Source organism: Chrysemys picta, chromosome 1, assembly GCF_011386835.1.
Source record: "Chrysemys picta bellii isolate R12L10 chromosome 1, ASM1138683v2, whole genome shotgun sequence".
NCBI classification, from domain to species: domain Eukaryota; kingdom Metazoa; phylum Chordata; order Testudines; family Emydidae; genus Chrysemys; species Chrysemys picta.
The window spans coordinates 314882043-314902003 of record NC_088791.1 but is presented as its reverse complement, the minus strand read 5'-3'; the positions used below and the strand labels follow the sequence as shown (position 1 = coordinate 314902003).

The window sequence follows — 19961 nt, the reverse complement described above, 5'->3', positions numbered from 1 at the left end:
ATGTAGCCACTACAGCAATGGCAGGGGTTCGTCCATTGCTGGAGAATATCCACCTTTCTGAGAGGAAGTAGCTGGATCAACAGAATTCTTCCCTTGATGTTGTAGTGTCTAGACTGGGGCTAAGGTTGGCTTAATTATATCACACAGGGTAGTGTGTAGACCAGGGGTCGGCAACCTTAGGCAAGCGGCCCATCAGGGTAATCCACTGGTGGGCTGCAAGACATTTTGTTTACATTGACCATCCACTGGCATGGCCCCCCGCAGCTCTCAGTGGCTGCGGTTTGCCGTTCCCGGCCAATAGGAGCTGTGGGAAGCGGCAACCAATAGGTCCCGGGGCCTGAGCTGCTTCCCGCAGCTCCTATTGGCCGGGAACGGAGAACCACGGCCACGGGGAGCTGTGGGGGGGCCGTGCCAGAGGATGGTCAACATAAACAAAATGTCTCATGGCCGGCCAGCGGATTACACTGATGTGTAAAAGGTTGCCAACCCCTGCGGTAGCCTAACTCTGTAGTGTAGATCAGCCCTTACCGAATTAATCTAACGTAATGTAACGTTTAAACTAATTTAAGTGCATCTACACTAAGGGCTTTCACCTAGATGAATTTAACAAAATGAATTTAAACTTAAGTTAATCAAGCAAGTGCAGCTTTTCTAGTATAGGCAAAGCCTAGTGAAGACACAGTCTGGCCCTATATGTTTAAAGTATGTAATGTTTTACTTGGGTTTTGTGTTTGAAGAAAAAAAGGCAGCATTCCTCATTAACATTTAAAAACAGGATTAAAAGACGCATTTTCTGCTGCTTTTAATAGTACTTAATTCCTGATTATTTTACAGCCTTTAACTGGGTAGTGCCCTGCAGCTCTTTAGTGAGGGACACTATACAAATGAAAGTTATAAAAAAAAAAATCTCAGAAAGAGTCAAATTGCTGACAAATGAATTTAGTGATGGTGAATCTATGTGAACTGGGTGGTGTTGCAAAATTGGTCAGGCCCAGAGACACTGAGATCAAGATCCTGAAAGTGTCTCATCTTTGGGTCAAATTCTGCTCTTGATGTAGCATCCAAGGGCAGAATTCAACCCTTACAAGATATCTGTAAATATAGAATGTTTTCCCCCCAGTTCTGTGAATAGCTGACTTGAGACTTATATCTTTGAGTGCTAAGGCCCATATGGTGCACAGTGATCAAGGGGCCAAATAGGTTCAGTGTGCACAGGAAAATGGTGTAAGTGACATCAAGAGAGGAGTCTGGTTGGTTATGTTGCCCCTGTTACGTGCACAACATATGTGTAACCCTTCTGCCAGTCAGAGTTGGCAGCAACAAGGGCTGGGTTCAGTATCTACGGGTTCCTTTTCAACAATACAACACAAGCCAGCTCAAGCCCCCACCCAGTGACCTGGGACAATTACACACCACCCCTGGGTGCCTCTAAGGGGCAATATTTCCCCTCTTGCAAGCAGAGTCTTAGTGTAACAAAACAAAAAATTTTTATTAGAAGGAGGGAAATAATGCAGCATTAATTTGGGGAAACACTGCAAACAGGGTATATAAACATACACCATGAGCAAAAGACCCACCACCAAGTAAGCTGGGCAGTGTCCTTTTCCCCTCAGTTTCTTAAAGGGACTTTTGAATTATTGGACTTAACATGCCCATCCCATCTCTGCACTCTACTCACAGTTGCTGTCTTTGGACAGTGCGGACCCAGAGTTCAGAGGTACATCTGCAGAGGTCACCTCCCACCCTGGGGGGAGCAGGGGGAGGTAAGGAGGCACCTTACTCGCTCCACTGCTCGGGTACTCATTCACCACCACTCTCTGTGGGGCTCTGCTCCGGCACTCTCGGGCAACCCCCTGCTGGCCGCTCACCATGCCTCTCCACCAGCCACCCTGCTGGCCACACCCAGATGTTTTCAGGAACCCCCACTTAACATAACTCTTAGTGATTTCAGCAGTTAGTGGGAGCAGCTTTACTGCTGGTGCACAGTACTCAATCTCTTGCATCAGACACTGTACCAAAGCAGGTCTAATACTTAGACCTACACATCAATGATTTCAGCTTTGTAGCATTTAACAAGACTCTCAATCAACTCTAAATTAGCTCTATTACACAGTAGAGAGAGGTAGGATCAAATGATGTCTGGGGTCCTTCAGTACAGCCCACACCATCAGATACAAATATCTACCCCCACCCTCTCCTCACTCACCAGAGCTTTGGAACCCATGACCCCTGCCTACCGAACAGGGACGGCTCCAGGCACCAGCTTCTCAAGCAGGTGCTTGGGGCGGCGGCTCCGGAGAGGGGCGGCACATCCAGGTATTCGGCGGCAATTCGGCGGACGGTCTCTCACTCCGCCTGGGAGCGAAGACCTCCTGCCGAATTGCCGCCGCAGATCGCGATTGCGGCTTTTTTTTTGTTTTGGCTGCTTGGGGCAGCCAAAACCCTGGAGCCGGCCCTGCTAGCGAGTACTATTTAGTTGAGGGTAAGTCCCTTAATCGGGAAATGCCAAGTACAATTCTGCTACCCTTGATTCACATAGCAAGGATAACAACCCTTTATTACCCCTACCCCAATAACAAGGAGACTGGGGATCCCACACTAGCCAAAAGAGACCATTTGGGCAAGCAATTCCATCATGCTGAGCACCTCGACAGGGTGGGCATCCCCATGCAAATGAGATCAGCTCCTGAAGTCTTTTTCCACAGCTCACCACTAGATGTCAGGGGAGAGCTCATTCAGTCTCTGCTTACGTCTGCATTGCCAGTATGAACAATCATGGTCACACATACAAGCAAGACTCAGTTTCCTATCTGGCAGACCTAGATTATGAGTAGGGACCCCTAAATTATGCAGCATTCCACCTCAAATCCTCTTCAGTTTTCTGTCCCTCATCTCCTACATAGTATAATAGAATCAGTACAGTCACCCTTGTTGTTTATTATTTCTGATATTCAATTTATTTTACACTGCCCTACATTTTCAATAAATTGCTGGTGTTGGTATGTACTGTGTAATTATATTGTAGAAATTGGTGTTGAGGGAAAGGGAGAAGCTGAAGGTCTTAGCAGCTGGGTTGGCACCCAGGGAGGCCTCAGAAATTATGTTGTTTTCTGGCAACTATAGGATCTAATAGGCTGGGGAGGCAGGGTTTGGGGGGTTTGCATGAGATGGGCTTCACCAGAGGAAGTTTTTGCTTATTATTATGCGCCATATAGGTTCCAGGGCAGCTGAGGAGGTGGTATTTCCTACTCAGCTTCCCAGGTTCACCCGTAATCTCCCTGGAGTCCAGGGAAATTACTGATGAACCCAGGAAGCTGAGTAGCAAATACCGCCTCCTCAGCCACCCTGGAACCTGCATGGCTCATATAAAAACTCTAGTTCTTAGGGAAGAGCTTTTGCTTTTTTGCCAGGCAGCTTGGGAGGGGAGGCGCTGCCCGGTGCGTTTCTCATTCCACAGCTGGGGCCAGCCTGGGGCTCCAACAGGCACGGGGTGGTGGTTGGGAGGGGGCCTCAGAGCTCTGGCGGGTAGGGGATGGGACCTCAAGCAGAAGGGATGGGGCCAGAGGACTAGTCTCCCTGAAGGGGATGTTCACCCACCACCCATGATGGCAACCAGGAGATAGTTGGAAGTGTGGATACTGGAGAGAGAATTGTGGAAAGGGGTAGAGATAATTTTACATTTTGGGGAGCGAGTAGGTCACACCTTTCAGTGTTATTGCCCCAGCCTGTCTGCAGACATCACTGTATTGGATTGATTCATTGGACTCACATTTTGAAAGTTTTCTTGGTAACAACAAGGAGAAGAAACTCAGTATTTTTTAAGTGGAAGGTTAGGTTCTGGAAAACAACTATGTGGAGAATGCAAAAGGAAAATTGTACCGCAACTTACCTGGTTATATAATCACATTCTACCTGTTTATAAGAGTAATGGCTGGAGAAGAGCACACTATGACCCATAATCTGAACACCTACATGCACAGATTTGAAAATGGTGTAAGAAAAGTGTGAGTTTAAGCTTCTCAGGCAGCTTTACACTCCCAGCCCTGTGAGTCACCTGGGTCTGTATCCTGTCTCTGACAGCAATCAATACCATATTTCAGAGGAGGGTGAGAGAACCCTGAGGTGGTATAGTGAAGCGAGTCTCACCAGTGCAGCACCTCCTGCTGGGCATCCTGGGAATTAGCTTTTTCCAGCTCCAGAGCACCCTCTGCCGGCTGATGTCTCGCCTGCCTCAGGCCCCGCGTCCTTCCCAGACCCTGGTGCCCTTTACCTCAGGGTTCTGCCCCAGCAGTACCCCCACTCTCTAGGTCCATGCTCTGGGTCTCCCCTCCCAGGGGAACCCCCAACTCTCTAAACCCACCTTGCCTCAGTGGCTACTATCAATCATCATCTAGCCCACGCTCACTGAGGCAGAGTGCAGTCTGTCATGGCCACTCATCATTGGCAAGGAGGTTGGACCAGCTGCCTCTGCCTATCTCTGGGCTGCTGTCTCTGCAACCCCAGTACCTGTTTTGGCCCTTAGCAAGGCCTACAGCCTGGGATTTGCCAGACTGGAGCTCCTCTTGCCTTTCCCCAGCCTTGCTCTGCTCTACTCCCAGATACCTTTCTCTCAGGCAGCTAGCCCATACCACTTCAGGGCTAGAGTGACACTCCTTCTCTTCTAGCCCACAGCCCTCTTATCAGGTGCAGCTGGGCCCTAATTGAGCTGGCCACAGCTGTGGCTGCTACTCCAATCAGCCTAGCTTGGCTGTTTTAACCCCTGTTCTCCAGGAGTGGGGCAGTTGCCCCACTACAGGTGGGTAATGGTAATTTGTCTACAAGAGAAATTTCTTTTTCATCTGTTCACCAAGAAAGAGGTTAGCTTCTCCTCTTAAGTAGGAGAGCTTATATCTCTTCCAAATGTTGAGAATATTTTTCTTTTAAAAGAATCCTAATTTAAATGTGTGTTCCCATCAACTATATTAAAGTCCAGTCCTTTTCTGAATCCTGCTAAACTCTTGAACTTAGCAATATCATGTGGCAAACAGTTTCATAGATTGTGTGCTGTGTAAAAAGTTATGGTTTGAAATTTGCTGCCTTTCATTTTCATTGAATTCCCTTTGGTCTTTTTTATGACTGAGAAAGGGGCAGGAGTGCCTGATTTACCTTTTCTAGTCCATTCATTATTTTGTATATGGCTATCATGTCCCCTATTATTTGTCTCTGTCCTAAATGAAACAGTCCACTCTTTTCCATTTCTCCTCATAAAGGAGTCTCTCCATACCTCTAATCATTCTCATAAGAATGGTCCTACTGGGTCAGACCAAAGGTCCATCTAGCCAGTATCCTGTCTTCTGACAGTGGCCAGTGCCAGGTTCCCCAGAAGAAATGAACAGAGCAGGTAATAATCAAGTGATCCATCCCCTCTCGCTCATTCCCAGCTTCTGGCAAACAGGCTAGGGACACCATTTGTGCCCATCCTGGCTAATAGCCATTGATGGACCTATCATCATCAGCTATCTTATCAGCTATCTGTGAACCCCTTCTATTTCTGCTTTGTCTTTTTATTTTTGAGATAGGGTATCCCAAACTGCATCCTCTATTCCAGGAAAGGGTGCATGTTCCATTGACTTCCATAATGGTATGATCAATTTTTCATTATTATTTTCCTTCCTTATACATCTTAAGATTTTGTTTGCTTTTTTGGTTGCTGCTGCACATATTGAATTGTCAACAGTGACACCCAGGTCTAACTCCTGAACAGTTACATTTAAAATAGAAGCCAGTAATGAGGATTATATCAAATTATTCCTTGAATATTCCACTGTATATTATTTGCTTTTGCCAAGCGTCTACCACTCATCTACCACTCATCTACCACTGTGTTGACATTGAAGATAGGCCAAGAAAGATTTTAAGGATTCCCTGGGAACAAGACTCCCATGATGCTTTGCCATTAAGAGGAAGCTAACTTTAGAGAATGGGTTTGCAGAGAGCAGCAAAATAGGGCACCGGAGGAGTTTGTTGGGGTAAGATTATTGGTGTTGCAGATGACCAGGAGTACCCATGACTCTCCACTGGACTGAAACTTTGCCCAGGACTCCTGAACTCTGAGTGCAGACACATTGCTCAGTGTCTGCTAGGGGCAGTTCATTAAGTGCTGCCCAGACATAGCATAAGGCCTGGTCTACACTACAGAGTAAGGTTGAGGTATGGCAGCTTAGGTTGATCTAACTCTCTAAGTGTCTGCACTAAAATGTAACTCACACCAATGTAACTTGCCCACTACACTGACTTAATAAAGCCACCTCCACAAGAGGCATACGTTGATGTAGTTAGGATGATGCAGTGTCAGTTTAGACACTGTGTTATTTACATCAACTGTTGCTGCCTTTCAGAAACCATCCCACAATGCCCAACACTATCAGTTAAATTGATGCAAGCACTCCTGATTAGGACCCGTGCTACTGACACTAGGACTGTAGTGTCGACATGCAAAAGCAATGTGCCGTGGCTGTATATCAATGTAATTTAGGTCGACTTAATTTTGTAGTGTAGACTTGCCCTAAAACAGGCCCGCTGTCCTGATGTGTTGACAATTTAAAAAGGCAACATAGAGGGGAGGACTGAGAAAAGGGATAGAACAGAGATTAGATTAGGTAGGGCCTCTGTGTATTTCATAATAGTGAAGTAATGCTGTAACATGTTCAAATGAACATTAACTGATAAAACTAGATAATACTTAATCCTGCTTCAGTGCAGGGGATTGGACTAGATGACCTACCGAAGTCTCTTCCCATCCTGCATTTCTATATCAGTCCTGCTTCGCCAGGTTTGAACAAAGAACATGAACCTGATTCTCCGATGCTTTGCACCGTGTGTATGCGCTTAACCCTTTGCAAAGTGAGTGTAAAATACTACTAGTCTGATTTGAAAATATTTTATATCCACTTTGCACTTACTTAGTACAGGCATTGATGAGTAAACAATGTGCAAGGCATTAGAGAATCAGGCCCCATGTTTGTTTTAAAGGGCTCATATCCAAAGCATCTTATCAAGTCCTCCTCCTTTCACTTTGATCCATCAAGCAACAATCCTGGAGAGGTTTCTATAGCAGTCAGCGGCTATTTTGTTCAGTTGCTCCATGGCTGGAAATGACTAGAATGAGTTTGAAAGAGTGAATAGATGTCCAGGTAGGTGTGTCAGTTAGAACTACACCTGGACAGCATTAATTTCTGACAGGGTGGATGCCTGTTTAAAAGCAATAATCATTTCTTAGCTCACAAGGGTGTTGTGACGTGTCACTAGAATTAGATAGTTGTGCGTAAAAGGCTTTGATGATGCAAAGTACTACACATTATGTAATATGGTGTCAGGAAAGAGTGACACCCCTTCTTGAGGGCCTGAAGGTCCAAACCCACTGAAGTCAAACTCAACGAAAGTCTTCCAAGTGATTTCAATGGGCTTTGGATCAGGACCTAAAATTTTAGCGCAGCTGGAAAATTTTAACATTATTTTAAAATACCTCAGTTGTTGTGGGAGATAGAAGTGGAAATTCTGGGCATATAACAGGCAGATCCAGCTCTGCATTACAGCCAGGCTGTGCATCTGCCTAGGGTGGCAAGACTAAGGGTGTGGCAGTGCTGTCTATGCACCTGACTTGGCACATAGAGAGCAGAAGGCTGACTGGCATGGCCGACGAGGGGGAAGCCGGTACAAATTACCGGGGCCAAGCGGTCCGGAAGGGGGCCTGGGGCCCGGCTTTCCCAGCTTCCCCCCTCTCTCGTCGGCCCTGTTTAGCCGGTCCGCCCTTGCCGGGTGGCCCGAAATTTTTTTTTCACCGGGGCCTGAACCCGCTCTTGGCGGCCCTGCTGACTGGTGCCCTGAGTCCACCCTCTGCAGCTCTCTCTCCCTTTCCACGCCTGTCTACAGTGCTCATGCTAGCCAAGGAGTTAGGTTTTTATATTTGAAGAAACCCAGTCTGAGTGGCACTTGCTCTGTCCCCCTGGTTCTGGGCTCTCCCTTTCACTAACCTGTTAGCTCAAATCCAGATTGCCAAGAAAGGGAGGCTCAGCTGAAATTAACCAACCCCAGCCAACCTGGGCTGCAGTGTACAGAGCGCCCTTCCCAATGAACAGAGGGCTGCAGTTTCCTTCCCAATGAGCAGAGGGCGCCCTCCTCATGATGACAGTGTACAGTTGTAATTGCTTCTGGTGTGCAACAGAATAAGAAGAACATGAAATGGATTTTATTAAGACTGTTGAGCTGCTTTTGAATGATTTTGTGACTATACTCACCTGTGTGTGTGTGTGTGTGTGCGCACGCACTTGTCTACACTACGCAGCACAAAACTTTTGTCTTTCATGGGGGGGCTTTTTTTAAGTATCCATGAAAGACAAAAGTTTTGTCGACAACGTCGCAGTGTAGACAAGCCCTCTGTGTGTGTGTGTGTGTATATAATTCTCTGGAAATTTTGTTCGGTGACATTTTTTACTCCTTCTCAGTGCTTAAACAGCTACATCTAGCGACTTTTCAGGGTTTGTCTGGTGACTTCCTGATATGTGGAGTAAAATGTAGGGCTGCCTGTGGAGACTTGATAAGCATTGCCTCGAACAGGTGAGAGGCTGCTACACCGGTGGCCCTACACTAGATGTCAGCTGCCCAAGATGCTTGGACAGATAGCTTCTGGAGTGGATATGGTCTCTGCCTCTGGCCTTGGCTGAGCTGTCATCAGCACTTTTTGAACAGTTGGTGGTTTTCCTCCTCCTAAATACTGGTCTAAACAGTGGACTAACTGCATGAAAGTTAATGGCCTATGATATATAGGAGGTCAGATTAGAAGATCTAATGGTCCCTTCTGATTTTAAACTCTGAAAAAATAATATATTTCTGTCATTATTATCCCACTACCAGCCAATCCCTTAATGAACTAATTTTATATAAAAAGTGTGCGTTCACTCAAATCCAGCCTCCACTGCAGAAATAGAATACAGCTGCTAATTACTGTCATTTCAACCTGAGTGATCTGTTTGTATCAGCTTATATTTTCACCAGAAAGGGGATTTTCAGGGCAAAAACATGAGTGCTGTGCCTTGGAGAAGTTTTCTATGCTCAACATGTCATCAGAAAAATGCTTGGAGGCAGAAGCTAAGTCAAACATGGGCTAATCTGCAGCCACAGGCTCTCATTCTCCCATTCAGAGGATATCTGTGGGTCTGTCTTTCCTTATGAGTTACCACATGCTGTAGCTTGTGTCCCATTGACTCAACCCTGACCACACACAACTATGGAGCTCTGTAAAAATGAGTGCAATTGCAGTTGCTGGTACTGAAAGCTACATGCAAACATGGGGAACGACTGCTGAATAGGCGTATATGCAGTGATAGGGGAGTTCTGATTCAGAAGCAGGGAATAGGTAGGTGGCAAGAAAACACCATTGGGTGAGAGGGCCCTGGCAGAATTGCGGGAAGACGTTGACAGACTAGCAGTCCTTGATTGTTCTCTTGCCGCCCTAGCCTGTATGCACACTACAGAGAGGTGGTGTTAGCAGCTGAGCTCACTCAACGTGTTCTATACCCTCCCGGTTGTGCTGCCCAACTCATGCTATCACCAGCTGAGAGACAGGAGTTGAGTTGCAGAGTGTGGAGGGTGTCAAGTTGCTGGAACACTCGAGCTATAACGTGATAACTCACCAGTGAAGACAAACTACTAGTGGGAGAAGAGTTCCATGGATTCCACAGCCAGTAAGGAAAGTCCAGCAGGCATCAGATGACAAAGATGAGAGGCAAGGTAACCATTATCGATTTGCGTCATCAGTTGTTACTTTTGCCACGAATCAGCTAACTTGGTACAACTGCTGGCATTTAAAGGGAAGAGCAGTTATAACCCATAGGTGCCAAATAATGGGACTCTATTGTCGGATATATGAAATCGGATGATGCTATTAGAACAATAACATGACTTGCAGAGACCCGCGTTTACAGCAGAGGGCAGTACAGAGACTTGACACTGGATTACTTGGTGAAGCACACCTGATTCCTCTCAGAAGTAGAGTGACAGAAAGTAGCCACCACACCCGGTCTTTTCCGCTAGGGAGTAACTCAGGTGACAGCATAATTTAGAAACAGGAAACTAATCCAGAAAACTGTTTTAGGCAATCAGGGGCAGTAGTTTAGTCCTGTAGCAGATGATTTATTATTACTCATTGTTTATCATGGTAATGCTTAAGGATCAGCTAAGATTGCCTATCCCCCTCCCCCGCCTCCTCCACCACATACTAGTACTGTACAGACACTGAGGAGTAGACAGTCCATACCAGTCCATACCTGGAAGATTTTACACTCTAGACCAGACAGACATTGGGCGGAGGGAGGGAGTATAGCACATAAGCAGTGTGAAGGTCTGAAAACATGCTAATGCCACAAGTTTTATTTAATGCTTTGTAAGGGGTTTTGGTGCTTGGGGATTAGCTAAATCAGTGGTCTCAAAGTCCCGGCCTGCGGGCCACCTGCGGCCCAAGAACTTCACCACTGCGGCCCGCGGAGGAGAGATGCATGCAGACATGCTGCCGGCAATGTTGTCTGCAGGCACCGCCTACCCCACCCGCAGCTCCCATTGGCTGGGGGGAGAGGGACAGAGATACAGCATCATTAGTTGTCGGGCAGAGTCAGCCATGGAGGCAGCATCGCTTTTTTCCACAATGAATATGAACGAATCAAAATACCGAACACAACTATCTGAGGCACACCTTGCTGCAATCTTGAAGGTTTCAACTGCTCAGTCACTGAGGCCAAACATCAACAAACTGACAGAACTGAAGCATTGCCAGATGTCTGGCAAACACTAAAAACTCTCTGGCAGGCGAAGAATTGTATAAAGTTGTATGACAGTTTTCTTATTTCAAAGAAATTCGAAATAAAAAATACAATATAAACATTTTCTTTTCTGAACACCATTTTCAGTGACATTATTGGCCCACTGGGAGGATTTGAGGACTGGCACTGGCCCTAAGGTAAATTGAGTTTGAGACCCCTGAGCTAAATGAAAAAAAAAATACAAAGAAGGGAGCGGGGGGGAGACAAGGGCCGAGAGCATGCAGGGCTGGTGGAGTGAGACTGGGGGGAGGGGGGGGATTTGGAGGGCACAGCCAAACAGAATAGGGGAGAGACTGTCCAGAGTGAAAATAGAGGCAAACTGCCTAACACCTTCAGCACTGTCCAACAGCCCCTGCTGAGTTGGCTGCCCTCTCCCCACATAGTTGGTGCCACCTCAGACTATCGTTCTTCCATGGGCCGCCGTAAGTTGGGGAAGGGAGGTGACCCCAGAGGAGCGGGTGGTCACCCCTGGACACATGATGGGTCAGGAAATGGGCATTGAGATGCTGCTTGAAACCATGGAAGGTCTCTTACGTTAATAATGACCAAAGCCCACTTCAGCATGTGCAGCTGGGCGGTCTTTCCTGGAAACAGTTGGACCCCTTGCTAGGAGAAAGGACTGCCTGTCAGCCATGAAAGAGCGTGCTTGAGTGCAGTAAGAGCCGGACTACAAGGTGTTAACTTCTCCCAGCGGGATGATGATGAACACAATGGAACACTTTTCAATGAATGTCCAGGTGCTGCATGGACCAGATCCAATGGGCCAGCTGCTTCAGCCTCCTGTGGCCCTTGTGCTCCAGGGTGAAGATACAAAGGGGTGGTAGGGAGTGTGGGGGGAGAACCCATGGATCCAGCCTACTGAGGATTTCCCCAACATAGGACAATCCCTGCACTGGGTCCTGCTCAGGCCCTCTTTCCCCTTGACTGTGGGGTGAGCATGGCTGGAAGAAATAGAGCATGGCTGGTGAGGCCCTACAGTCCATGGCTGCTGGAATGATCCTGAGTGCTGCTGGCAGCCTATGTAATGTAGTGTGAATTTAGTGCTTGTGTAAATTTCTTGGTTGGAAGCCCTGGAGATGCAGCTCTTTATTCTCAACAGGAGACTTTGAGAAGGGGCAGCAGCAACCCAAGTTTCCCCACAGAGGCCCATCAATGTGCCTCATGCCTGGCCTGGAGGAATCATTTCTAGGAGGTGAATGGGTAGTTGAGTTTCCATGCCAATGCCTTCCTTGGGGTCTCTGCTGACAGACAGACATCAGCAGTGACAATCACCATAGGAGTGTTTGTGATGTGGATACTCATCTGCTGGAAAGTAGACTGAGACCATCATAGTCTTTTCAGGCTTCCAAGAAGACTTCAACTTCTAAAGTTATGGGGCTGGCTGACCTAAGGCCTTGTCTACACTAAAGGGAAAAGGCGATCTAAACTACACAATTTGAGTGACATGAATAGCGTAACTCATATCGATGTAGCTTAGATCTACTTACTGTGGAGTCCACACTATGTGACATCGACGGGAGACGCTCGCCCGTCCACTCCTCTTACTCTTCTCAATCAGGTGGAGTTCAGGAGTAGACGGGAGAGCGATCGGTGGTCGATTTAGTGGGTCTTCACTAGATGCATCGATCGCCACAGCGTCGATCCTCTGGTAAGTGTAGACAAGCCCTAAGCTATGACTGCCCATCACATCTGTGTTTGCCTTAGCAAATCTGGGGGGGAAAAGAGGGCATGGAATGGCCAAATGGATGTTTTTTATCTTAACATGCCCGTTTCAAATTCAGTCATTCTGTCTGTGTCTGAAATCAAGATCATGGCAAGTGCAAAAGAGAGGAATAAATGCTATATAAGAATTACTCCAGACATGGCATGTGCTACTAGGGACAGGAATAAACTTAGTGGGACAGATTTTCAAACTAGGTTGCCAGACATCTAAACTGTTCAGTTGGAGTGGGATCTTACGTATATGTTTCCCTTTGACATACACTTCCATAGGTATAAAGAGAAATTATCCAAATGTTGTTCTGCCCATCTCCAGTTGACACGGTTTGATTTTTTTTCTGGCATTAGTCATCAACTGGAAGTGAGACAAGAGCTATAGGATTTATCCTAGCTGTACAGCTAGGAGGAGAAAGGTCATTCCCTTTTGTGGAGGAGTTTGATATTTTGAAATCTGGTTTCATTCTGATTTGGAATGAAAACCAAAAACTTCAAAATTCTTTCTGAAAGAAAAAGGATCCTGACATGGGCAGTCTGCCCTGAAGTTGTGGGCCCTGGAAGTCCAGGCGATGCAAGGCAGGGAGCTTGGGAGCCAGCAAAACCCACTTCCCTATTAGCCTACCAACCAAGATGCAGAGGAAGGTGGGTCCATAAGCAGGGCAATACCCTAGGCAATACATGGGAGAGCTGGGTTCAATTCCCTGCTTTGCTAGACTTCCTGTGATCTTGGCATAGCATTTTGACTCAGTTCCCATCTGTAAAATGGAGCTGCTAATAGTACTTCTCTATCTCACAGGAGTATTGTGAGGATAAATCCATTAAAGATTCTGAGGGGCTCAGATATTACAATGCTAGGGGCCATATGAGTACCTAAGATAGATTTGGGAGCCAGAGCTGCCAAGCTGTTAGCTCCCCACCAGGCTGGCTGCTGAGTGAGCATGCTGGCAGGAAACCAGACAGGTTTCGGATGAAATTCCAATTTCTGTGTAGGTCTGAGTGAAGCTTAATATAATGGACGAGGGTCAATTTAGATAAGATTTGTTTCTGTGTAATTAACAGGAGTCAGGGGATGTGAACCGGTTTCATATATTTACGGGTCTGTGATGTGCAGTTCAATCATTACATCATTCACAACGTCAGAGCCAAATTCTCTTCTCAGTGACAACTGAACAACTCTGTTAAAGTCAATGAATTTTGTAACTTAAAAGAGAATTTGCCTCTTTATTTATAAGAAGCCTGAATACAGACTAGACAGGAGCTGGTTATAAGTACATTAGCTTCTGGACTTGGATACCAAAGTAACGTGTGTGGGATACAAGCCTGAATAGAACACGGCTTATATAGGGACTCCACTTCTATTTCTGTCACCTGTTGCAGTTTTAGGTCATTCTGACATACTGCTCATTCTCGTGTCCACTTACCTAAGCTTAAAATAATGACACAGCAAGAACAGCAGCACAGGATGTAAAGCTGCACTGAATTCTGCTGGAAAGCTAGAATAAAACTGCCATTTATAAATATTAGAAGCTGAGTGTGCAAAAAAACAAAAACCCCAAACCCACCTGCAGAGTTATTGCCACATCCAATTTTTGCACCTTGGTTTGCACTTTGATGCAGATATGAACTAACAATGTCCTATTTAAGGAAAGCATAGTGTAAGGAAGAGACTTTGACTCATTCTGGAGAGAGGCTTAAATTAAGGTTATTTCAAGTAGATTAATGAAGATGGTTAATGATTATTTCTGATAGTGTCTAACTGACCTTAGTGGTATGTGATTCATAGATGAAAGCCCATAGAAAGGATTGCACTGAGGAATATCACTCTGCTGCAAAAGCATCCCCATCCAAGCTTGTTGTACATGGTGCTGTCTGAACTCTCTGTGATCTGGGGCTATCTTCTTTCATCCATAGGAGAAATATTTCTCCACTTAATAGGCTATGGTCTTATCATTCCTACTAAGGCAGGGATATTCATGCACTGTCGCAACATTGTTCCCTATGCCCTTCAGCCTACGCACCGTGTACTAGTGGGTTAATGAACCACAGCTAAAGAGATTAGGAATAATTCCAGAAAGACATCCACAAGCAGATCCTCCTTGTGTAGGTGTTTTCAGTGGGTCGAGGGAGCAATTCAGGCCTCCGTAATTTACCGTGTTGCTTTTACCCCAGTTGCCTGCAGACAAGCTTAGAAATTAACAGCAGTTTTCTTCTACCAGAGTTCTGCAATATCAACAACAATCAGTTGATTCTCCCAGTAGAATAGAGGATGTGAGTTAGGGATCTAAGATCAGGATCATTCAGTAGGAGCACCCTCTGTTCCTAGTGATTTAAAGAAAAGAAAAGAAAAGAAAAGTCCCCCACAAAACACACTTTAAATTGCTTTCTTTAATGACCCTCTTCGGTCATCTTAAGGAGGATCACCATAATAAACCCATGGGAGCCAACGGTATAGTCATTTATGCTAGTGTAAGACAGCAGTAACTAGTGAGGTCAATGGGTTTACATGTTTATACTGGTTGGAGGAAATTCACACTCTTTGGGTGGAGACAGAAAAGGAGAACAAACAACAAAAGACACCAATGCAATGTGTCCTCTGCTTTGCCTGCCCTCACCCCGAGCACTGCACTGCTCTCCGAAGTGCATGGTGATCACCATTATAGCTAGACTCTGGCGAGGTGCTCCACCATATGGCATGTACATACCTGGGGGTTAACAGGCTAGAAATATGCTGCTATAATCCTGGCTCCCCTCTAACCCAGGTAGAAGCATTCTGCCAGCTCTCTGTGACAGGGGCTGGAAAGGGGTATTCTCTGGTGAAGCTAGAATGGTAGTGGGTATGGGCCATGTGTTTTTTGCTTGTATAACCCCTAACCAGGAAATAGCTCGCGGCCCGTCAGGATAATCCACTGGCAGGCCGGGAGACAGTTTGTTTACATTGACTGTCTGCAGGCACGGCTGCCCGCAGCTCCCAGTGCAGGGTCGGCTCCAGGGTTTTGGCCACCCCAAGCAGCCAAACAAACAAACAAACAAAAGCCGCGATCGCGATCTGCGGCAGCAATTCGGCGGGAGGTCCTTCGCTCAGAGAAGGAGTGAGGGACCCTCCGCCGAATTGCCGCGGAACAGCTGGGCGTGCCGCCCCTCTCCGAAGTGGCCGCCCCAAGCACCTGCTTGGTAAGCTGGTGCCTGGAGCCGGCCCTGTCCCAGTGGCCGCGGTTCGCCATTCCCGGCCAACGGAACTTTTTTGTTTAACATGTCGGTGTATGCACAGAGGAATTTCCACCAGACAGACAGAATTTGGCTGTAGGGTTTGTATTGTTTTTAAGTTTAACTGAAGTATTTGAAAGCAGGGAAAGTGAAATAACTCAGCGTGTAAAAATCAAGGTTCACCAAGTGCTATAGGTCATCGGCAAAACACTCACATATAAACTTTCACTCCATTGCACAAGGTTACAGTGTTTGTTTTTTATTCAGAAGACCTCGTTAAGATTCTTTTTCTTTATACTAACTGAGACTTTTCTTCATGCTAATTCCATCCAGATAGCTCCTACTTTCATACCATTTTGTCATTTTCAGTCTACAATTTAAAAAAACCAAAATGGTTCCATGACTATCTACAGTACAAGAAACAATTCATTTGAGAAACAAACAGAAGATAAAGGCTATTTTCATAATAGTTATGATTTTATAACATTGGCAGTATGCAATGTAAAATGTTAATGGAATTATTTACAGAAGGTCTGCTAAGTGTTTAAAGTTGATATACTTTATTAAAATGGTATTGGAGGTTACATCTGCTTTTCTGGTAAAAACAAAAACAAAAAAAACCACACTACTCAATCATACACTATCACACTCTAAATAACATGGAATTTCAGACCTTACAAAAATACTTGTGAATGCATAACTAAGGTAAGTAAAAACATCTTGTAATACTAGAATATCTTGCCTGGAAAAAGTTTGTTCTTATTGCTCTTAAATGTATAGTTTTCAGGACTCAAATATGCATAAAGGGCTAGCTTCACAAAGGGACACAGGTGCTTTTGACCAATCACAAAAGCACCATTCAGCTACTGCTTAACCCTGAAGGTGCCTAGATATTCACCTGACTCCACCTCACAGCTAATGAGCTGCTTGGAGCCCTACCTTACACCTAAAGCATAGCAGAATTCTCAAACTAGGCGTTTCCCTGCCCATCTCTCCAGAGACCAATTTGGTAAGCACGCCCAGACCTGCACAAGAGTCAGTCAGGAATTCTGGGGCCTGACTGGCAAGTGTGCACCCCTCCAAATACCCAATAGACCAGTGGTTAGGGCACTCACCTGGAATGTCAGAGACCTGTTTTAAATCAGTGTGGAGCAGTGATTTGGAGCAGGGACTGAAACCCAGCTCTCCCATGTCCAGTAAGAATGCCCTAGCCACCAGGCTATTGGGTATTTGGGGATGAGTCGCCGTCTACAAGGTATTCACTTCTCCCAACAAGATTACTATTATTGTTAACACTTCAGTTTCATAGAACACTTTTCATCTTCAAAATACAACAAATGGCCACCTTCCGTAGCACTGTCAGTGTAGACACTAATGCAATAGGAGGGGATCTCCCGTCACTGTAGTTAATTCACCTCTTTGACAGGCGATAGTATTCTTCCGTTGACCTAGCGCTATCTACACCAGGATTAAGTCAGCTTAACTATGTGGATTTTTCATACCCCTGAGCGACATAACTGGGTCAACATAACTTTTTAGTGTAGACCAGGCCTCAGTCTCTCTTCTTGAAACAGGTCCCTTTTGTATAAATAATCAGTAGGCCCATGAGAGATTGATTCTACAGCCCACTGGTGAGGATGTTTACCTGATCAGGTCTCCCACCTTTCAGGGGACATCAGGCAGAGCAGGGATTTAAAAATAAACAGGTCTCCCATGTCCCAGGTGAGTGCCTTAACCCTGCTGGGCAATTGGCTAGAATGGCTTCTGTCTTGCTCTCATGATGAAAAAGGTCTGACCTGGCTTAGGCACCTAACTCCAGGAGAGGGTTCAGGGCCAAGAATCCCAAATGGAGGTAGGGTCCAAATCCTCAAAGGTGCTTAGGCACCAAAGCCCTGCCCTTTTCCTCTGCATTTCACATCTGGCTAGCTTAGGCAGCTCCCTGCTCAGCATTCAGGCTTCTGAGAATCCTCTTCTTGGTCACCTAACTCTCCCTATGCACTGTGAATTGCACTGGCAGCAGGGTCCCTAGGTGTTGCCTAACTCCTAAGTCCCTTCTGTGAGTCTAGCCCGGAGATACTAGTGAGTTTCCGCTTGTCATAGTTGCCTTGTTAAGGATATTCTTATGGAGACAGTTTCCTATTTAATCCTTATATACTGTTCACATTTTTATGCTGCTTTGACTCTTTTGAACTAGGTATTTAATTCCCACCTGACATTACATATTAAACCTTCACCCCACTTTATTGTTTAATGTAGCTGATTTCATTTGCAGCTTTGTAAGAGGAATATTCACTCCACACCGAGTGACTCCTCACATTTGCATCACCTTAGCTGCTTGGAAATCCTGAGACTGTGTTGTGACAGCTATCAGATATTAGTTCATTCATTTCATTTTGTTTAGTTTCCTCTTTAGTCTCATGGTTGGGGTGATGTCTTGGAGATGGTGCTCTTCGAGACTTTTTGAGGAAAACTTTTATCAGCAGATAGCAGAATTCAGCCACATTTAACAAAATGCAAATACCAGACACGGCGATCATGAAAATAGTAAACACGGTCTTTTCAGTGGGTCGAGAAACAAAACAGTCCACTGTGTTGGGACAAGGCCACGCGTTGCACTTCACTAGGCGTGGCATTCGGAAGCCATTGTACATGAAGTAAAACGCATACATAAAGAGGGCTTCAAAGATCATTCTGAAGAATATGCTGCTGGTGTAGGTCCACCACAAGGGACCCTGAATATGAAATCTTTGTGATTTTATTTCTTCAATGTCTTTATATTCACAGGTTTGCCCTCCCTTTCTGAACTGCTTTTTCTTCTCGTGCCTTCTGTACGCAACATGCATGGCCACCAGAAGTGCAGGAGTCGAGACAAAGATGAGCTGAAGGGCCCACAGTCTAATGTGAGAGATGGGGAAGAAGTGGTCATAGCAAACATTTTTGCATCCCGGTTGCAGAGTGTTGCAGACAAAATCATTTTGTTCGTCTCCCCAGACTTCCTCCGCAGCCACCACAAGGATCATAACACGGAAAATGAACATGACAGTGAGCCAGATCTTTCCGATACTGGTGGAGTGTTTGTTTACACCTCCTAAAATGGCCTGCAATGTTCCCCAGTCCATTGTCTCGTTTGAATCCTTTGACCTAAAAAGACAAAATGAATACACCAAATGATTCTAAATCATGGATTAGGAAATCAATGCCATAAAACTTGTGATATAAGACATACAATGGCAGAATATTTATGGGCTACAGTAACTGTTTCACAGCTTGTTGGCATATCATTGTCTTACGCTCACTACAAGTAGCCATAAAGGTCCCAGAATTCTGCTTCACCCAGCAGAGGGGGAGGGACACTGGTGTCAGAAGAAGGGGCAACAAAACCTTCTGTCACTCCTCCAAAGCACTTCATGCTGCTAAGAGATCATATTTTAGCTCTGTACTAAAATAGCTGATTTGTGTAATCCATGAATTCTAATTGTCTGATTCAAACAGAAAGAACTGATAATGGTAGGTATGTTACCACGCACCAAACCTCAAATCACTGCCTGCAATACACTACAACAGAACAAGTTAACTTTATGAATAGAATCCTATTTGTGCCCCCTAGTTCTTCATTCTTCTGAAGAGGATAAATGGAGCACTATGAAGTTATAGTGTGAAGTCTTTTGTAGGAGACCTCAAAAGACATGATTCCTGGTCTGCTGTACATAGACATAAAAGGTCTTTTTTTAAAAAAATTATATATATTACATTAAAGAACAAAAATGTTTTAAGTATATTAGAAGAAGGAAGTCTGCTAAACAACCAGTGGGGCCACTGGACGATTGAGATGCTAAAGGAGCACTCAAGGACAATAAGGCCATTGTGGAGAAACTAAATGAATTATTTTCATCGGTCTTCACAGCTGAGGATGTGAGAGAGATTCCCAAACCTGAGCCATTCTTTTTAGATGACAAATCTGAGGAACTGTCCCAGGTTGAAGTGTCATTAGAGGAGGTTTAGGAACAAATTTATAAACTAAACAGTAAGAAGTCACCAGGACCAGATGGTATTCATCCTAGAGCTCTGAAGGAACGCAAAAGTTAGGGTTACCATTCGTCCGGATTCCCCCGGACATGTCCGGCTTTTTCGGGTTAAAAATAGCGTCCGGGGGGAATTTGTCACTGTCCGGACTTCCCCTCCTCCCCC

At 45.5% G+C, this 19961-nt stretch overlaps 2 protein-coding genes across 4 annotated transcripts in view; one reads left to right on the top strand and one right to left on the bottom strand.

Moving 5' to 3' along the window:
• LOC135983415 (uncharacterized) overlaps positions 1-18730 on the top strand; it is a 146299-nt gene extending 127569 nt beyond the window's left edge. The window contains exon 2 of one of the 2 annotated variants that reach the window (XR_010601043.1): positions 18558-18730. The gene's annotated coding sequence lies outside the window, so the exon portion shown is untranslated. Of the gene's footprint in view, positions 1-12411; positions 12504-18557 lie in introns of those variants that run through there. The other variant, XR_010601044.1, reaches the window with a different exon arrangement.
• The window catches only part of LOC101934209 (gap junction beta-6 protein), a 70963-nt gene continuing 67013 nt past the window's right edge, over positions 16012-19961 (bottom strand). For both annotated transcript variants that reach the window (XM_024105724.3, XM_005312220.5), the window contains exon 2: positions 16012-18914. In XM_024105724.3, the coding sequence (XP_023961492.1) occupies positions 18101-18914 (814 nt within the window). In that variant the 3' untranslated portion in view covers positions 16012-18100. The remainder of the gene's footprint in view (positions 18915-19961) is intronic.